We start from the raw sequence: 21489 nt of genomic DNA, 5'->3' as shown, positions 1-21489 counted from the left end.
GTTATATTTTAGTCTGGCCTGAATTAGTGGAGTCTGAATTAATGAGATTTGCCTGCATTTAATTCAGCTTCTTTAAGCATGTGTTCCTCCTGGTAAAATCACCTCGGGATGCAAGAACAAAACGGTAACAATTAAAATATGCAACAGCCAAGCACCAGCTCTGAGCAGACCTAAAGAAATCAATGAGACACCATTAAGGCTTTAAATCTTGCCTCGTAACCAGGAGGAGAGTGGATTGTGTTTCAGCATGGATAAGCAATTCTAGGGCACAGGCTTGCCATAGAAAGTACCCCACAGGCTCTAGGTCTCTGGAGGTACAATTTGGGCTCTGTCAGCAAGAGCCTCGCAGCAAAAGATGCTATAGTACAAATCTGAATGGCACTAGAATTTGGGATAGATTGAGCACCAGGCCAGTGGTCATTGGAGCATCTGATCCAGAATATTGTTGGTGAGGGATCTAGGTACTACGGACCATTGCTAAATCACAAGTGGTTGTTGGGAATAGTTGGGGAATGGAGCAAAAAGGGGCAAGCAAAGGCCAGAGCGAGGAAGAGGAGGTGATGGGAAGGCAGAAAAGGAGTGTTTGTGCAGGTCACGTAAGAGGGGATTGACCTGGAGATGGACCACTCCCACGTCTGTGCCATAGTTTATCCCCCACACACTCCTGTCATTGGTCTTGCAATATCTGTTTGCTCTGTTTATGAACTTGCTCCACTTCCTAAAACTGGGAGTCAGCCCTTTGAGGCAAAGACTTAGTTTGTTGTCATTTCCCTGGAAAAGAGAGCAGCATCTAAGACATAGCTCATGCTTAACAAATGTTCATTACATGAACAAATGGAGGAATGAAAGTGAGACACAGAAGCCCTGTGTTTCAGAACCATCTTATTAGTCCATAAAAGAAGGGAGAGAAGAAATAGTCCTAAGAAGTGGATACATTATCCAGGTCTGAACAACTGGCCGAATTTTGATATGATGTGAAGCAATTTGTGCACAAAGGTCTGTGCTTATCTCAAGTATCAGGGACAGGCTTTGGGAAACAGTGCTGGGTCTAAAGGGAGGAGAATTGTTTTTCTTAAATAGGTGATGTTAATTAAGTTCAAAGAAGGTGACTTAAGGCTTTTTGCATTTTAAATATCTGCAGTACCTTACACCATTGAGACCCTGAGAGTTGTAAATCAACAATAAAAAGCACTGTGTTTGCCGTGAACTCAATGTACAATGATGTCTGGGGATGCATCCTGGGCTCTGTGACCACTGGGAATTCTAGTCCTGAGAGCATTACTGACTTCTTGCAACATGCAAATAACTTCTTTTCTCCTGGCTCAGTGATTCCAGCAAAAGGACATCCTTTTACTAGAAGCATACTCCAGACCACACTTCACCTCTTACTCCAACAGTTGTGTTTGGAAGAGCAGATGACCTTTCTTCTCTGAAATCTGGCTACTTGGAAAGTAGTTCACTGGTCTTCTCCCTAAGAAATTATTAATTAATTAATTAATTAATTAATCCCGAGACCATACGCTTGGGATGGAAAATTTACTTTCAAGGAGAGAAACCTCTGGTTTTCCAATGCTTTCTGAATTTGGGTGGGTATATTTATAATTTTGGGGTGCGGTATTAGAGAGTCAGCTGAATGTCTCCTTTATCCATGTGATGGTGATAGACTTTTTAACTGTTTAACTTCTTTGAATCTCTACTGGTTTAGAATTCAGGTGACATTGGGCCCCCTAAAACACTGCCAAGAAAGGCACTTGTCCTCATGGAGCCTAGAATTCATCACTCATGCAATGGATATGCCAATGTAGGTGCCCTCTGAATCGTGATAATTTGCTGATTTTCATCAGTGTCCTTTAGCTATAATAAATTATAACAGTGAGTATAACTTCTGAGTCCTGCGAGTGCTTCTAGTGAGTAAAGGAGCCTCAGAGTGGTCTTGGGCAACCCTGAAACAACCATCCACTTCTCCACCCATCTATTTCTATGGGATTGGCCTCAGCTACTCTGACTTTACATCCTTAGAGCAAAAACAGACATTCACTGTAAATTACATTTATTTGCATGATCTGGTCAAATGGCTCAAGGCCCCTAAATATACATGAACATTCTTATCAAGTAGAATTCCAAAAGCTCAGAGCTCATCTCCTAGGAGTTGGCCAAGGGCCAGTCTTAAAGGGAGGCCTTTCTTAGAGTTTGCATGGTTTGAGCAACCCAGGTCTGATAACTCAATCCTTTTTTGCATAGTACTGTACTCAACTGTACGGTTAGTTTTCTTAATATGATTGTGAAGTACCGATAAGAACAAGGCCTATATTTCACCCAAAAGACTGCTACACTAAAGAATAGTGTGAAACCTTTTGACCAGGGAGGATCCACCATTTCCTCTAGAGGAATCAAGGCATTTAAGTATGATACAAAGCACATAGTTAGCGCTCAAGATTTGCTAGATGAAAGAAGAAATTAGTGATTTTAATGATATGAGCATGGGAGTCAGACAGAGTTGATGTGAATCCTGCTCTTCCAAAGCTAAAGACATTTTCTGAGACTCAGGATGACTATGCCAGTCTTTTTTTCAGAGTCTTTTGGAGAATTAGATATATGAACCTTCAGTTTGGTGTCAGGCATACAAGTAATAAAATGGTCCTGCTTCATGAAGCATAGTTGGAAGTCAATCCATCCTAGGGAGACCCATTGCTTACCTATGCCTTTATCCCTCCTGTGCCGAACTCACATTAAAACAAACCAGGGATCAAGTGGGATTTATTCCAAGGATGTAAAGATGATTTAGCACCCACAAATCAGCCAATGTGATATGCTACATTAACAAAATGAAGGATAAAAATAATATGATGATCTCAATAGATGCAGAAAAAGCATTTAATAAAATTCAACATCCATTTATCATAAAAGCTCTCAACAGAGTAGGTATAGAGGAAACATATCTCAACATGATAAAGACCATATATGACAAGCGTGTAACTAACATTACACTTAATGGTGGAAAGGTGAAAGTCTTTCTTCGAAGATCAGGAACAAGACAAGGGTGCCCACTCTTACCACTTTTATTTAATATATTATTGGAAGTCATAGCCAGAGCAGTTAGGCAAGAAAAAGAAATAAAAGTCATACAAATTGGAAAAGAAGTAGAATGATGACTATTTGCAGATAACACAATATTATATATAGAAAACCCTGAAGACTTCACCAAATAGTTATTAGAATTAGTAAACAAATTTAGTAAAGTTTAGGATACAGAATCAATACACAAAACTCTGTTGTACTTCTATAGACTAACAATGAACTATCAGAAAAAGAAATGAAGAAAACAATTCCATTTACAATCGCATAAAAAATAATAAAATACCTAGGAATAAATTTGATCAAGGAGGTGAAAGACCTGTATATTGAAAACTATAATACATTAATGAAAGAAATTAAAGAAGACACAAATAAATGGAAAGATACTCCGAGCTCATGGATTAGAAGAGCAAATATTGTTAAATTGTCCACACTATCCAAAGCAATCTACAGATTCAATGTCATCTCTATCAAAATTCCAATGGTATTTTTCAAAAATAATTGAACAAATAATCCTATAATTTATACAGAGCCACAAAAAACCTGAATAGCCAAAGCAGTCTTGAGAAAGAACAAAGCTGGAGGTATCACACTCTGATTTCAAACTATATTATGAAGTTATAATAATTGAAATAGTATGATATTGGCATGAAAATAAACACACTGATCAATGGAACAGAATAGAGAGCCCAGAAATAAACCCAGATTAATTTAGATTAATTTACAACAAAAAAAGCCAAGAATATACATTGGGTAAAGAACAATCTCTTCAAAAATGGTGTTGTGAAAACCAGATGCCTTCATGCAAAAGAATGCTACTCAACCACTATCTAATGCCATCCACAAAAATTAACTCAAAATGGATTGAAGACTTGTAAGACCTGAAATCCCCCATGAAACTTCTAGTAGAAAACATAGGTGGTAAACTCCTTGGCATAGAGCTTGGCAAGGATTTTTTTAATGTGACACCAAAAGCTAAAGCAGCAAAAACAAAAATAAATAAGTGAGACTACATTGTACTAAAAAATTCCACACAGCAAAGGAAATGATTAACAAAAAATGAAAAAGCAACCTCCTAATTAGGACAAAATATTGGCAAATTGTATTTCTGATAAAGGGTTTATATTCAAGATATATAAAGAGCTCATACAACTTAATACCAAAAAGTGAATAATCTTATTACAAAATCGGCAAAAGATCTGAATATTTTTTCCAAAGAAGACACACAGATGGCCACTGGATACATGAAAAGGTGCTCAACATCACTCGTCATCAGGAAATGCAAATCAAAAAACCATGATGAGATCCCACCTCACACCTGTTAAAATGGCCAGTATCAAAAAGACAGGAAATAACAAATGATAGCAAGGATGTGGAAAAAAGGGACCCCTTGTATACTGTTGGTGGGAATATAAGTAGGTTCAGCCACTACAGGAAAATAGGATTGAGGTTCCTCAAAAAGCTAAAAATGGAACTATCACATGATTCATCGATTCTACTTCTGGGGTGTTTATCTAAAGAAGAAACACTTACTCAAAAAGACACATGTACCTCATGCTCACTGCAGCATTATTCAAAATAGCCAAGGTGTGCTAACAACCTAAGTGTCCGTCTACGGATGAACAAATAAAGAAACTGTGATATATATAGACACACACACACATACACGCACACAGAGGAATATTTTTCATTCACAGAAAAGAGTGAAATCTTGCCATTTGTGACAACGTGAATGGACCTTCAGGGCATTATACTAAGTGAACTCAGGCAGACAGAGAAGGGCAGATACTGTATATATATATAATCTCTCTAATATGTAGACTCCTCAACACACACACAAACAAAAACAGAAAAAAAAACCCACAACAACAACAACAAACAACTCAGCAACCAAAAACCAAACACAGACATTCCCAACTTCCATTCCCAACTCCCTACCTCTGGCAACAGATTAGTGGTTGCCAGAGGTAGGGAGCTGGGAATGGAAGAAATGGGTGAAGTTTTTTGTCGTTGTTGTTTTCATTTTTTATTGTTCTTGTTGTTGCCTTCTTAGTTGCAATAAACTGTTTACTTTTAAAAAGAAAAAAAAAAAAGAATCAAGGAAAGGTTTAAATGAGGGTATTATCATTCCAGACCTTTGCTCTGTCAACCTTGAGAAATGTGCCATGATTCAAGTGAGAGCATCTTCTAATTCAGCAGGATTCCTGCGTTCTACACTCAGCATGTGTCCATTCATTTTGCTTCTTATCAGATGTCTGAAAAGTACACATCAAGGCTTCAAAAATATTTTTAATCAGCTTATTGGAGAATTCCATGTACAATAAAGCCCTATATGGCAGCAAATCTTAGCTGCTGTGAAGGGTTCCTTGCAACATGACAGATTGAGGTCAGTGTCATTAACGAACATCCCAGACTGATGTTGCCAGCTTGATGATCACAGAGGATGGCAAATTCCTTTCACAAGGGGACAGAGGGAAAGAGGATTTGTCATACTAGATCATTCTGCCCATCCATTGGCATGGCCCAGGCAGAATCCTGAACCAGATGCTTCTGGAGAAAGAATGTTAAATACCTACATAGGTTTTGAGAAGACCACTGGAATGTAAGTAGCTGTTTTCATTCTTTCCTTGTATGGTAGATGGAATGTGTATGTGCCCCTTACCCTAATTCAAATCTTGAAACCGTGCCTAACTCAATGTAGTGATGGTGTTTAGAACTGAGGCCTTTGAAAGGTAATTAGATTTAGATGAGATCATGAAGTGGAGGCCCCAAAATGGGATTAGTGTTCTTATAAAAATAAGAAGAGTCTAGAGTTCTCACTTTCTTCCACATGAAGACACAAGAAGCTCTCTATAATCCAAGAAGGACTTCACCAGGAACTGAATCACTGATATGTTGATCTTGGACTTCTTGACCTCTAGAACTGTGAGAAATAAATGCTATTTTAGGTGTTGATTTTAAGATATTTTGTTTTAAAAGCCCAAACTGACTAGGACACCTTGTGTCTCCCAAAGACAAATGGTCACTAAATAACCTTGGCCAGGTCGCTTTTACTGCTCAAAGTCTTTCTGCAGCTCTGCAATAAAGTAAATAACACATGCGTAGTGCATCTTTTCATTCAACCAATACTGAGCACACAAGTGGTGCCATGTGCTGTGCTAGTACTAGGGATGCCACAGAAATCAAGATAAAAATGCCCCTGATTCTAAAACTGTGACTTCATAGCTATTCTGCCTATTTAGATATAATGGATATTAGTTTATTCTATAACATTACAGATGCTAGAAATGTTCTATTTCTTTCTTCTTAAATTATATATTTCTGAGTTTTTACCATCTTCATTACCAGGATGACCATCACACTCATTAATGAAGTTCCCTCCAATCCTCTTTTGAATACTGCATTCATTCTGTACACTTATTGTCCCAGGAAGATGAGGCAGAGATCTGGTCTCTGGTCTCTACTGACCACTACCTTGCAACTGGTATCTGGAGATGCCGTGGAGGACTTCTGCTTACTTCTTATCCAGAGGTTCATACTGAAGTCACTCAGAAGAACTCAGGGTCTTCACAAGGGGTCCTGGATAGCTTCCTCAAGGCCACACACTGTGTGTCCATTCTCCAAGACGTCTAGGCACGGCCATTGCATCAAAGATCCAGTTCCCCATGGGGAAGCAAGGTGAAGTCTCATCTCAGGAAATCCAAACCACCATAGCATCTCCCAATGAAACAATTTTCTCTTCTCATTCTCTCCTACCTCCACAGTCACTGCAGACTGATTTTTTGATGGGGACTGTGTTTGCTACAGACAAGGCAGCTTAAGCAACAGGAATTTTCACAGTTTTGGAGGCTAGAAGTCCCAGATCAAGGTGTTGGTGGATTTGGTTTCTTCTGAGGCCTCTTTCCTTGATCAGCAGATGGCCACTTTCTTTCTTTCTTTCTTTTTTCCAAGATTTTATTTATTTATTTGACAGAGATCACAAGCAGGCAGAGAGGCAGGCAGAGAGGGAGAGAGGAAGAAGCAGGCTCGCCACTGAGCAGAAAGCCCGATGCAGGGCTCAATTCCAGGACCCTGAGATCATGACCTGAGCTGAAGGCAGAGTCTTTAACCCACTGAGTCACCCAGGCACCCCAAGATGGCCAATTTCTTGCTTTGCTTTCAAAAGCTGTTTTCTCTGTGATCACACATCATTGATGTCTCTTTGTGTTCCCAAATTTCTTCTTATAAAGACCCCAATCAGATTGGATTAGGGCTCACCATACCAGCCTCATTTTAGGTTCTGTTTCCAAATGCAGTCTCATTCTGAGGTAGCAGGGCTTAGAATGTCAAAATATGCATTTGAGGGGACACAATTCAGCATATAACAGTCATTAGCATTATCAACTACTGCATGAGATGCCATTTTTTTAGACTAAGGTGAGAGTGGTATCCATGGAGTTGGGCAATGCAGCCATTCTGTTAACCTCCCTGGATGGAGTGATTTGTTGGAAGGCCTCTGAAACCAAAGAAGATGCTGGCCTTTTGCAAAGATTAAGAGCCCTTAAAGGACACATGCTGCCTCTTGTGGGTGGTATGTGTGAATACACAAAAAGGACAGTCAGGGTGGGTGGTGAAGACTTGCTCATTTACTATGAGCCTGTGTTCCAGAAAATAAGGCATAGTTAATCGCTGAGAGGATATTCTGCTTCATTAATGATAATTAATAATAATAGCTAATATTTATCTTGTGTTTATTATGTACCTGGTGCTTTATATGTGTAATCTCCCTTAATCCTTCAATCTTAGAGAGGCATTGTAAGGATCAAAATCAGAAATGTAAGTAGACAATGCCCTTTTGGAGGAGTAGTGAAGAGGAATATTTATTTTCTTCCTACTGTGTGCAAGGTGCTATTCTAGGGTTTTTCTCTCCATAATCTCTTTCAGTCTTCATAACAGCTCCCATCATGTATATGTGAATATCTTCATGTAAGGATGACGAAATCATGCTCAGAGAGATGAATTGACTTACCAAAGATCGCACTGGTAAGTCTTGATAGAAGCCAGGGTTCACCCTCAAGGGAAGTTGACTCCAGCGTTTGAGCCCTTCACCACTATTTTAAAGCTACTGAGCCAGATGGATTCCTTGCATCATCACTCAGATGAACAGAACTCAATATGAGACACTTTCTATGGAATGGATCAGTTCCTTAGCAAGGAGTTGGTCGATTCAGACACAGTTGCTTCAGGTTAATGAGGAGAGGACTCACTCAGTGGATTTTACCTAGTGTTGGCAGGGCGATAGGAGTCGTCCAATCAAACAGCACCAGGGACAACCATAATGGTATATAGGGAGGGCTAGGAGGGGTAGAAGGGGCAGGAGGGTGACTAAGAGTCATAAAACAGTCAAAATCAGAAGGAGAGGAGGCACTTGAGCTCAGGTTTAAGAGCAAGACCCCATACATTAGGGAAGGGGTGGTGATATGGACAAAAATTAATAATAATAATAATAATAAGAAGAAGAAGAAGAAGAAGAAACAGAAGCAGAAGCAGCAGCAGCAGCAGCAGCAGGGTCTCTTCAGAAAATCAGGCAGAAGACCACACCAGAACTAGACCAGGGAACCAAGCACTGGGATATGAGCATAGAGTGGAATAGCAGAAGAGCTGACTGTATGCTCGTACATTTGATCACCTGCTGCCATGCTTAGAATTCTGTAAACTGAGGCCAGTTGCTCTTAGGAGACAATCCTGAATTCTCATACGAGTTGCAAGACTCTTCCTTATATAGCTACATGATACTCGTATATCTTCTCTCTCTCTCTCACTCCCTCTTCCTCTGTCTCTCTCTCTCTCTCCCTTCTTCTTTCCTATCTCTCACTGAACTTGACCATTGCATGAGCTGCTACTCCATATGGAACCATTTTCCTTTCCCCTCTTTGTTGAACTCTGACTTATTGTTTATGACTCCTATTAGACATCACAGCTTCTGGTTCTTTTTGTGACCTTCCCCCTTCTCTGTCAATTCTAGATTAGGGGTTCAGGCTGTATATTCCATAGCATCTTACACTTCCCTCCTTAACATGAATCACACTTAAAAATTAAAGCCTATCTTCCTTTCTAACTGCCAAGCTTCAAAAAAAATATCTGTTGAAGGAATGAATATAGAGTTGAACTCTAACACCTCCAATCTCTACTGAGTAAGGACAATATTTTCTCCAGATCTTGCTCTGAGATAGAATTTGCAGGTGGTAATCAAGAGGCTGCAGCTGCTGAGAGAGGTGGCCCACATGAGCTCGGAACTGGGCATGTCCTGCTGGCCTCAACTGCCACGTCAACGTTCAGTGAAGCAGACTCACCAAGTCCTTGCCTTGGCAACTCTTTCTTATAGCACATCAAATTTCTGCACCATTTGAAAGAAAGAAAAGAAAATCCACTCCATAGTTTTTTCCCCACTCATTTAAACTGAGTATTTCCTCCTATGCCTGCCTTCTGCTCAACCTAACCTCTCAGAAGACTCTCCTCCCAGGTGCTTTCAATTTGCAGGTGTCCCTTGTGCTGGAGGTGGGTTTTAAAGCAAAAGTTTGGTCCTGTTCAGGACTGCAGTGTCTGCCCTAAACGCACCAGCTCAGAGCTCACATTGCCTTTCCTGGGTGAGTTGCTAAGCAACATCCCTGCTTGGCTAGAAATGGGGTGAGGCAATACCAGGCTTTGTCAGGGACAACCCTGGGAATAGTTGTCTGGGGCTTCTAGTCTTCATTACTTCTTTTACCAGTTAGGTCTTCCACGCTCCTTTTCCCAGATTCTATTTTTATAATTTAAAAATAATACCGTCTCTGATCTCACCCTGCCCCTATTTTGGCTTTTAAATATGTGTGTTTCTGTGAGTTGCCTGTGAACTTTTGGAAGTCAGTGATTCACCTAAGTCCTCCACCCAATTCCTGTGTGGCAGACAATTCCAGAGGAGCCACATACGCAGCAGGGGAACCCAAAGGACATCATGAGGCTCTAATTTCAAGTTCTAGTCTTGAGCCAGGCCTGGCCCAAAGGAAAATTGAAAGCTAACTTTTACTGAGTGTTTCCTGTGCATCAGGAAGTTCTGGATAGGCCTTTACCTGCACTAACTCAGGTAAAAGTAAAAATTGGGCAAAAGAAACATTCTCACCCAACCTGAAGAAGTGGGACTTGGTATTTTCCCCATAGGACAGATGGAAAAACTGAGGTTCAAAGAGGTTGAGTAACTTTCCAAGGTCACCGAGTTCATAAAGGGAACCAAGAACTGAACCTCTTCTGCCATTAGAGCTCATGCTGCTAACCATTCCCTCTTACTGCTGCATTTTGTGCTAAACGAGTAAATCAGATACATGTTAAATACTGGGACATCGTAGATGCTTAGCCAACCTTATGTGCCTTCTTTTCCTTTTTTTGTAAATGTATGCTAAATCCCATTTCCTAAGACCTGGCTGACCTTACAAGGTTAGAAGGTGCAATAGGCTTTTATAGTCTTCTTTCCATAAACACTGCTTGAGATAAGACTTGTGGTTTTGTTTTGGAACATTTAGAAGCCCTCATCCCAATAAATAGTTGATAGAGTTTATTCATCCTACCTTTCTGTCCATGTGGCACTGTAAGAGAACTGATTTACATGTTATGGCCGAGGATGACAATACCAGGATGGGAGATGCAAAGAGATTGAGCAACTAGTGTGACAGCAGGAACCTGAACACGAACAACGGGCTCTGCCCACTGTTTCTAGGAGTCACTCTCGTCCTCCCTTTCCTCCTAGAGCTCCCCCTAGTTTTGTGAGTCTACGGTGGATGGACCTGGGATTGGGTTTTCAGGAGCCTGGCATCAGACCGGTTCCAGTTCCACCCACTATGTTGAAATGTGGGAAGTGACCCAGCTACAGATCAAAGGCTTTCTCTTCTTATGATAGCCGTGGGGAACAGACAACAGTTTTCCATCTCCTGTTCACCATGTGTTCATTTTATTCCCTCCACACTGTGCTTTCCCAGAGAACAAGGTGTAAGTCAAAGGTACTTTGCTCAAAGAGGCGGTGGCTCTACCTGAAGCCAGTAGGCATCTCTGAGGTGTTTGGGAAGGAGTAAGAAATGCTTCTGGGCTCTGAGACAGACCTTGCCCTTGCAGATAGAAGATCTGTTCTAGACAGCTCACTGCTCCTGGGTGCCCCCTATGGCTCTCTGATTTCGCAAGTCAGTACATTAAACACTATCTAGATACCCTTGACTCTGACTCATGGAAAAACTGAATAGTTCTGCCTTAGAGGAGTGGCAGCAGGTACCTTTTAAGGTCTGGGTTATTCTTATAGATAACTTCAACCATTTATTTGCATTTACAAGGCACACTGGGTGGCATAATTAGAAGGCGCCTTTGTGGGCAATGACGAATCATAATTCCATCACTAGCTGTGGGACCACAGACAAGCTATCTCATCTTCCAGAGACTCAGTTTCTTCGTATGTAAACGGAAGGGAAAATTGGATCCACCTCATTGATTTGCTGTGAAGTTTAGTGAGATAGCTGTCTTCAAATTCTTACTCTAGTGCTTGGCTGGTAAAATAAGCTCAATTGATTTTAGCCATTATGCAGATTATTAATTTGCATATCTATCTAAATTATATTTTTATTTATGTCACTTATGTACCAAATAGATAGGCATCCTCTATGCCAATCATTCTTGTGGGCTCTTTAAACATACTTGATTCTCATAGCGACCTTATTAGAAAGGACCTATTAAGAACCTCATTTTTACAGAAGAAATGGAAGCAGAGAGGTTAAATATCTCAGTCAAGTTGCACAGGTAGTGAGTGGCTGAGCTCTAATCACTCTTTCCCGCTCCGTGTCTTCTGGTCTGTATTCTCAGCCACAGCACTCACTGCCAGTTACATTCTCATGTCAGCAATAACATTGAATGTAATGGTTCATCACTAATCTGGAAATTGGGAAATTTGAGTTCTAATTCTCATTCTGTTGGTGCCTAATAATTCAGGAAAACCCAGTTCCCAGGGTTTAAGCTCAGCATCCTGTTGAACACCAACAAAGGATCAGGTGACATTATTATTAATTTATAATTATGTGTTATACAATTAACACCATATAATTAACAATCCCTTGGCAGTGTTTATAATCATCCTCTAATTTATAAGACATTACAATTTCCTCACTTGCACAGGCCTGGGACAAAGTCAAACCAATTGCTGGTCCCTGGTTAAGGCTTGCAGGGGTCACTTGACAGAGACTATAGCCACCCCAGATGACATCAACACTGAAATTTATTCCTGCAGCATCAGGGTCCATCCTTTGTCCTATCGTTAGCTCTGAAGCTTTCATTTAAATTTTTTATCAGTCATTTTCTTCATGGAGTATAGAGCTCCGTTTAGAGGTTTTCTCAACACTGTAAGACCTTGATTGTGGAGAGGCTTCTCATTCATTCTTAGGGAAATATTAGAAAAATTGGTGGAGTCAATGCAGATTTGAGGACACCTTCCAACCCGGAAGTTCAAGAATGGAGGTAGATACTTAGAGAGCAACTCAATTTGTGATTCATGAAGCTCATTTGTTTATTTCAAGTTATTTAATGGAGGTTGTTTTTTTTTTCCTTTTTGCTGATTTAACACTGTTACAGACTAAATTTTTGTGTTCTCCTTTACAGTTCCCCCCCAAATTCCCATGTGAAATTCTAACTTCAGAGGTAGTGGTATTAGGAGGTAGGGAGGTGCTTAGGTCATGGGAATGAAGCTCTCATAAATGAGATCAATGCCCCCATAAAAGACCCCAGGGAGCACTTGTGCCTCTTTCTGCTGTATGAAAGCACAGTGGGGTGACAGCTTTCTGTGAACCAGGAACTGGATTCTCACCAACACCAATCCTGCCAGTGCCTTGATCTCGGACTTCTGGATTCTTCATGTACCCTGTACTAGGTTCGGTGGACAAGACTCTTTATTCTCTGATGACGTCAGACTTATCAAAGCATCCCTGATATCCTTCAACTACAGTCATTGCTTTCCAGCTCAGAGACCTCTTTCTTTAAGTTAGTACTTATGGAGAATATATCTACTTAATACATTTGGAATTTGGTATATATTGGGTTTTATTAAAGTGACCATAACTGCCATTTTCCTCAAGAGGTTTCTTTATATAAAAAAACTGCCTTCCTTGAGGTGCCTGGGTGGCTCAGTTAGGTGATTGTCTGTCTTTGACTCAGGTCATGATCTCAGGGGCTTGAGGTGGAGCCTCACTTAGGGTTCCCTGCTTAGCAGGAAGTCTGCTTCTTGCTCTGCCCTTCCCCCTGCTTGTACTTCCTCTCCTTCTCTCTCTCTCAAATAAATCAATAAAAACTTAAAAAAAACAAACAAACTAAAACAACAAACCTCTCTTCTGGGATACTTGGGTGGCTCAGTGAGTGGGTAAGCATAAGCCTTTAGCTCAGGTCATGATCCTAGGGTCCTGGAATGGAGCTCCTTACTCAGTGGGGAGCCTGCTTCTCTCTCTGCTTGCTACTCCCTCTCTCTCTGATAAATAAATAAAATTAAAAACAAACAAACAAACAACTGCCTTCCCTAAGGGCAGGATTCTGCAGTATAAGCTACATTATCTTCATATGTGATCCTAGGCCAACATATACTTGAGATAGTGAAAAGGGAACTAAACTCATGCTAAGTGTTCCAAACCTGTAGAATCACTTTGAGCATGACTCCTCATCTCCAAAAGCTGAAGCTTAAATTTTGTAAAATAGAAAGTTTAACCTAGATCTGAGGTACTTAATGAAGTTTTGTAGTCTTCCAGATGTCCAAGAAATGTCATCAAGGGATCTATGAAACATTATTCAAAAATGTAACTGATGGTGGGGCGCCTGGGTGGCTCAGTGGATTAAGCCGCTGCCTTTGGCTCAGGTCATGATCTCAGGGTCCTGGGATCGAGCCCCGCATCGGGCTCTCTGCTCAGCAGGTAGCCTGCTTCCCCCTCTGTCTCTGCCTGCCTCTCTGCCTACTTGTGATCTCTCTCTCTGTCAAATAAAATAAATAAAATCTTTAAAAAAAAATGTAACTGATGGTACATTTTTACTGAGAAAAAGCCCAGAGCTTTCACATTTCTCAGAGATCTATAATTCCCCTCAAATTAATTCTTTGACTTTTGAGATGATTTCCTGTCCATTAATTCAAATCTGTGCCATTCTTTTCCTTCCATTCATCTCGATTTGCGAATCTATTGAGAAAGAATGAAGATTCTGAACTGAAGTGGACAGAACATGTACCATATGCCTTGATTCAGATTCTGAACGGAAGTGGACAGAACATGTACCATATGCCTTGATTCAAAATGCTTACAATTAGATCTGATATAGAAAATCAAGGAGTGACCTTATTTGTAACTGCAAGCTCTGTTAATGATTTGGAGAGAAAGAAGAGTTCCTTTTAGGTTCTTAAGGTTGATGGGGTAGGAACCACTAATACTCAGTTTCCAGGAAGAGAGTGCTCTGCACTCAACCTGGGCTCCTTAAAACCATCCAAGGATTTGAGTTGATCTTCAATTGGAAAAATCCCCATATATAAGATGGTGTTGGCTTAATAAGAAATATAGATTATAATATAGTATAATCAGATGCTATAGTGTGTGTATGTGTGTGTGTATAATAGTACAGATACTATATATTATTTAGTATATTACATATGTGTGTATATCTATCAAGAACATTATGTGTGTGTTTGTATATCCTATTAGTTTAATATGTAATCAAGCTATTTCTTGATTCTTCTCTTGGATAGATTGTGCTACACAACCCTTCACTTGGTGATAATGGAGAGGGACTGTAATCATGGTCATTGTTGAAAACTTGCAGAATACTTTAGGTATAATTCCTCATCTCTAAAGGTTGAAATTTTATAGTTCTTTATTGATCCCTTTCCCATTCTGAGTTTATGGTTGTATGTGTCCACACTTGTCTCACTTTCTTTGCTAAATTGAACTTTAATACTATTAATGTATATTGCCTTAAAGTCTTTTTGACTGTTATTACCAGTGTGACATCTTTTTAGTTAATATTTGTCTAGCATATTTTTATCCTTTTATTTTGAAACCTTCTTTCCCTTTATTTTTAAAAACTTATGTGTAGTCTACCTGTCTTTCTACTCACCAGCTTTGTCCAATTACGTTTATTGTGATTATATGTGTAGTAAATTTTGTTATTATGTATATGTAGCTAGCTATTTTAATTCTTTTTCTCCTTTTCTGCCTTTTTAGTTTTTTAATTTTAATTTTTAAAAATGTGAACATTATACAAACTATCTTTTATTTTATGGGTTAATCATTCCACACTCTCTGACTCTATGATTCCTCCCCCTGATCACTTATCACCATGCAGTGGATCTGTATTATTCTCCCTTTCTTTCCACAGAACAGAAACTAGGAGAAAATGTTTGTCATTGAGGTAACTTTATCAGCATAGGAAACCCAACAAGATACTATAACATTAAAAATTATATTCTTGGATTTGAATAATCCCCAAACCTCTTTTCTTTCATTATGTCCATTTGTTTTACTTCCCAATCATTCTTCCACTTTGTGACATGTGTACAACTACGATTTTAATCATTGAAGGGAGCCTTGCTGTTAGTATGACCTCTTCTTGCCCTCCTCTTTGAAGGGGGCAGATATGCCAGGGTCCAGAATTTTCCAATGATTTTATTTGATAGCTAATTAATGGCTTTCTGCAGTTTCCATGGCAATGCCACGCTTTGCTGCCAGGCCTTATCCAAATGGGCATTCTGTTCACTCTTTTGCCTTAGCATCAGCATATTAATCAGACACCATAGGTCCTTGGTTGCTGCATCAAATTGGTAAGACACTAATTGAATTAAAATCTCAGTTGAAGGCTTCAGGCTTCTCTTCCTCTCAGCTGGAGAGGAACCTTGTTAGCTCAAAGGGCCAGACCCAAGCAGGAGACGTTGGAAAATCCACAGAACGTTGTGTCCTTTTATATAGCAAAGTATTTTTCTTTTGCCTTTGAATAAATATTTTGATGTCTGAATCTTTCTCTCTCCTTGAAAATTTCTCTATTTTCCTGACCTTTCCAATCATTGGACATTGCTGTGTTCTCTTTGAAATATGAAGTGATGCAGTCAGTATCTTCAAGGTGAAGGGAAGAGGATTTTCGTGCACATACAACTGGTGCAGTCTGGGAATGAACTCAGGTGGAAGGCCCTAACAGAACTGTGATTAAGGATTAAGTAGCAGAATGCCTCTAAAGATCGCCTAGTGATCTGTTAAGTGCAAGTACAGGGGTTCCTATAGCGTGAGTTCTTGAAGTGCTTGGAAGGTAGAGATGAAAGGAAAAAAGGAAGAGAGGCCACTGAGAGGTGGTCAGTCTTAAATCCGTTTAGCAGGTCATGATTTCCACTTCTCATACAGACTTAAAATCCTCACTGTCTTTGTTAGGCTTCCCATTTAAAACCACAGTTTTAAAGCTGTTACCTGACCCTCAAATATACCATGCATATTTATCCTTTGTATAAATATTTTGCATTTTCTCTTCCTTTGGCCCTTCTTCTTGCTATTTGCCCAACTCTGATTCACTTCCACACTCAGAATAAACATGCCCACGTAAAGCTTTGGCCAACCCCATTAAGAGAGAAAATAACTTCTCCAGGGCTTCTCTCCGTGTGCCTGACCCCACGATAGCACTCACCATGGTGTACTGTAATTATTGTTTATTTTTTCAATTTGGTTCATATGTCTGTATTTTTCATTAGTTTCTGAGTGGCACAAAAGTATAGACCATGTCCTTACAAATTTTTGTTTCTCTGACATACCCCATTCATCTAATAGGCATTGAAGAGATGTTTGATGGTTTGCTGACCTTCTGCAAAATCTTATACTTGATGAGTATCTGCGATGTGATCTCTGGCATGAAAGGATTTCTAGTCTAAATGAACAATGAATCCTCAAAAGCTGAGGTCCAAAAACCTGTGTGCATGTGAAATGGAAGTTATTGTTAAAGTCATTATCAGAATATATGCTAATTCATGCTAAAAACTGGAACATTAAAGTTGGAATTTACCACTACCCCCAAAAAAAGACTTAATCCCCCCAACTCACCGCCAACACACACACACACACATAAACACACACTAGGAAATTCTTTACTTCTAAACTATATTAGGGATGTGGTAATCTTTGAGTCGTATTATCACAGACTGTGGTGACCCCTGAGATAGGTCTTTGTATTGTATCCAGAAGAGCGTTAACTTGAGAGAAATTCACATTCCAAAACTGGAACCAGGGAGTGGAAGGTATGCAAAGGCTGGCCAAGGTATGGAAGAACAATCTAATAACTAGATTTGTTTTATAACACAAAATGGAATGAACATTATTGTTCCCTTTCAGCAGAAGAGGAATTCAAGGAACGTGGAAAAGCTAATTAGCTTCCTGCCGCTGGAATGGTCAAGCTGGTAAATGGTGGTGATCTCCCTAAGATGGTGAGAAGGAGATTAGATTTGGACTGGGCAGAAGTTTAAACCAGAGGAATTCTATTTCTTCCTTTTGACCCTGAAATTGGTGATCCTATTTCTCTGACAATATAGAAACGAAGATTTGGATGTTCAGAAGCACCTCTAGCAAGTACCGCCTCACCAAAACGATAAACGTAGAGATCTTGAAGGCTAAGAAGTGGTATCTGCCCAAATCCTCTACAGGAGTGCTCTGAAATGACTTCTCTTTCTTGAGTTTCTCCTTTCAATTTAACTACAAAGTCCCAAAACAAGGCCTCTCACCTTCATAGATGCCAAGGAAACAGCAGTGTTATAATTTGTGTGTACATGCTGTGTGTGTGTGTGTGTGTGTGTGTGTGTTCATTCTGAGCTTGTCAAAGGATCATTTTTTTCCCATACTTATTTGGGGAAGTCTGCCTGGTAGAGCAGTGCCATGTTAGAACTGACCCCATTTTAGTTTATTGTGGTTATTGATTTTTACTTAAACAAAATTTTAATATGCAAAGGACTTCTAAGAAATCTGAGACCATTGCTTTTTAGAGAAAGTAGATGAGAGGGGTTTTTTCAATTGAAAGAAAAAAAGCTATCAAAACAACCTGAGACGGAAAAATGCCTCATCCCTTGGCAGTGTAGCTGGAGGAGAAACTACAAAATGGCTGGTGTGATTTAGAAGGAGGAGCTCTGCCAAGGGGGTCAAAGGCAGAGTTCAAATCCTTATTCAGGTCGTAGCTATGTGTGGCCATGGGCATGCCATTTTCTCTCCATGCCTATTTCACAAACTAAATCAAGGAGTGTGACAGCAGATAACTGAGGGCCCTTATTGTTTTCACACCCTGTGATGATGTATCTGTTTCTTCCCTGCAAATCCCCTTACTGTCCTGCTTCAACCAGCTTCAGCTGTTGAGCATCTTCAGAAGGGTAAGATAGCACGGTCATCGCATCCCCACCCCTGTGCAAGAATGAGTCAAAAGAACCACAAGGAATTAGGCATAGAGAGGGAAGAAATCATAACCCAAGAAATATCTTTATCTATGTCCATTTCCTCCCACAAGGAAAAATGGCAGTGTCGGTTGTACATTACATATATCTCTCTTTCTTTTTAGCGTTTAATCTTAGCACCTGCACAGCAGAGATCTTGGCAATTCATTGCATATGCTCTCCCCTTCTCCCCCGACAATACAGCACCTGAGGCCTAAGAAGCAACCCCTCCAAGCTCCTCCAAAGGCTGAGACCCTTCTTCATGACAGAATATAGAGATAACAAACATGCCCGACGGTTTTATACAGTTGCTAGAACGTTTTCGTTTCCAACGAATGAAGACTCTTCCTCCTTTTCTTTGAATATTAATTACATTTTACAAACTTGTGTTGTGTTTTGTTCTGCTTTGCTTTGTTCTGTTACGTTTGTACAACAAAAGGGAAAGCCCACGGCAAGGAGTCTCAGGTTAACAGAGCTTGGCTGTCATCTGGTCCGACTGTTTGAGGATCTCGGTGTTGTAGAGGTCCAAGGCGTGGTTCACCCTGATGATCTCGCTGTTGGTCAGTTTCAGCCGGTGCTTCAGCATACAGGAGAACAAGTCCAGCTGGGGCTTCCCCGGGGCCACAGGAGGGGCCAGGCGATTAATTCGGTCCCGAATATCCAACAAGAGGAGCATCACAGACGAAGAGGAATAGAACTGGCCACCCTGCGTGTAGGACTGGTTGACCTGCTGCACGGCGCTGCGAAGGAGGTCGGCGTTGAACCGCAGGCTGTACCCAAACACCTGCACATCCGAGATCTTGATGTAGAACTGCCTCTTGGAGGGGTCAGACAGGTCCACGGGGCCCTGGCCAGTCTCGTTTCGCAGGAGGGTGGGTAGCCGAGTCCGACTACGTAGGTAGATGTGGACCGTCTCGAAAAACGTTTTCCACCGATTGCCCAGCAAGAGAGTCCAGTTGTAGCACTGGCTGTTCTGGAGACGAATCTTCTCCCAGCGCGGGTAGCCGAATTCCCCGAAGGGCATGTTCCAGCCCTCGGAGTGGCTCCCGCTGAAGGGGTTGACATAGACAAAGAACATGGGGTCCAGGCTGCTGTTGCGCATCTGGCAGATACGCATGGACATGCCGATCACCATGTGGATGAAGTCCATGCGGTTCTTGTTGCTCTTGAGCGTGAGGGACATGCGCTTGCGCCACCGCGGATCGAAGAACGTGTCAAGGCGGATCTCGTTGCTGATGAAGGTGGTGTGGACGTAGAGGCGCGAGTCCATCTTCTGCAACAGGTACTTCAGCTCCAGGTCCTGGAAGTCCAGGTCGGTCTCGAAGCTGATGAACTGCTCGCTCCGCTCCGAGTCCACGTTCTGGGGTTCGCAGCGGCCGCGGTAGAGCTTGTAGCCCTTGTTGCAGGAGCCGCAGAGCGAGATGTTGGCCAGGCTGCACATGGCGCAGCTGTTGTTCCCGCCTATGATGCAGGGGATGGGGCGCTGGCACAGCGTGGTGCTGCCGTGGCACACGCAGCTCCTCTGGCTTTCCAGGAAGGTTCCCCAAAACCCGTTCTCGTTGCAGTAGAGAAGCGACTGGACCCTTGCGAGCCACTGCTGAATTGTCCTGGGGGATAGAAGGAAAATGGAGACTGTTAGCCACCAGGGGTGGGCTGGAATAAGTCCCTCCAGCAACAGGATTCTGCTATACAGTAGCCCCAAAGGAGTTGGATCCAGGAAATTAGATTGTCCGAACTCAAAACACCCCTGCCAGATCAAAACAGACCGCAAAACTCAGCCACGGAGAAGAACTCAGGGGTTTGTGTGTTTGATGGGCATCACGTGTTTCAGCCCCCTTCCCAGATTCTGCCCAGGAGGTAATATGACATCCGACCACTTCGAACAAAAACAAATTATAGTCTATGTTACTCTAGAGATCACCTGGTGCTTCCACATTGATGATCTTACATGATCCTCACAGGTAAGAAAGACGTCACCGCCTTCTGCCCCCGCGCTCCCAACTCTCGGTTCAGTGGGACTTGCATCACAGCACGGCTCTCTAGGTTCTCCCTTCCTCAGGGCCCCTCTGCTCTTTTACAAACGCTACCCAAGCCTGTCCCCCAGTTCCCGCCACCGAAACATTCCAGTGAAGATAGATACGAGATGAGATAAGCAGCAGCCGCAGAAGAGGGAAAAATACGGAAGGCGGTCAGCTTAGTGGCCTCTCATCTTTCCTCATTTCTGTGCGAGTCATGTCTTGGCCATCTTCCATGCTACAAAGAATCCCTTACATGTATGTGTCTGGCACTTTTTACCCTGCACAGGGCACATCCCCTTCCATTCTCTCACTTGAGCCTCACAACAACACCCTGAAAATAGCTTGGGACTTGAGGTCAGTCAGAGATTGCTTCAAGTCCTGGCTTCTCCACTCAGGCGCTGAGGCGGTGCCCGGGGTTTTCGTTCACCTCCCTCATTGTCACTACCATACAGGGCTGTGGTGAGGAGGACATGGATTTTTATGCCAAGCCTTCTCCCCAAACCCATCTAGTCTTAAGGACTCGATAAAAAAGTTAATTCTTATTATTCCTGCAAAGGGACTCTTGGCTCTATTTTACAGATATGGAGAGAGCAGCTCAGAGGTGACGTGAAGGACCCAAAGCCATACAGCGAGGGAGTGGAGAAGTCTCTTGGCTCATTGCTATTCGTTTGTTTTGTTTTGTTTTTAAATCTGTGTCAAGCAAGAGTCCAGAAAGGCTTTCTTCAGGCCACAATGTGCTGTGGTAATGCTGATGACGACAGTGATGGCGGCGATGGCAGTGGGTCCTAATCTCCATTTTAGGAGCCTGGGAAGAGAAGCCCTCCTGCATCGAACTGCCTGGGGCAGGAGAGGTCAGCAAAACCTCAACCGTACTGCCTGCACCCTGGAGCCACAGCCCCCAAGCCTGTGCGCCAAGATGGTGGCAGGAGAGCCTGAGAG

At 41.6% G+C, this 21489-nt stretch overlaps 1 protein-coding gene across 2 annotated transcripts in view; it reads right to left on the bottom strand.

Moving 5' to 3' along the window:
- Nucleotides 1-18537: 18537 nt before the first annotated feature.
- BRINP1 (BMP/retinoic acid inducible neural specific 1) overlaps nucleotides 18538-21489 on the bottom strand; it is a 172189-nt gene continuing 169237 nt past the window's right edge. For both annotated transcript variants that reach the window (XM_059410930.1, XM_059410929.1), the window contains one exon: nucleotides 18538-20139. In XM_059410930.1, the coding sequence (XP_059266913.1) occupies nucleotides 18999-20139 (1141 nt within the window). In that variant the 3' untranslated portion in view covers nucleotides 18538-18998. The remainder of the gene's footprint in view (nucleotides 20140-21489) is intronic.

The sequence above is a fragment of the Mustela nigripes genome, chromosome 9 (assembly GCF_022355385.1).
Source record: "Mustela nigripes isolate SB6536 chromosome 9, MUSNIG.SB6536, whole genome shotgun sequence".
In the NCBI taxonomy this organism is placed as follows: Eukaryota; Metazoa; Chordata; class Mammalia; order Carnivora; family Mustelidae; genus Mustela; species Mustela nigripes.
The sequence above is the reverse complement of the archived record's forward strand: the minus strand, read 5'-3'. Positions and strand labels throughout refer to the sequence as shown.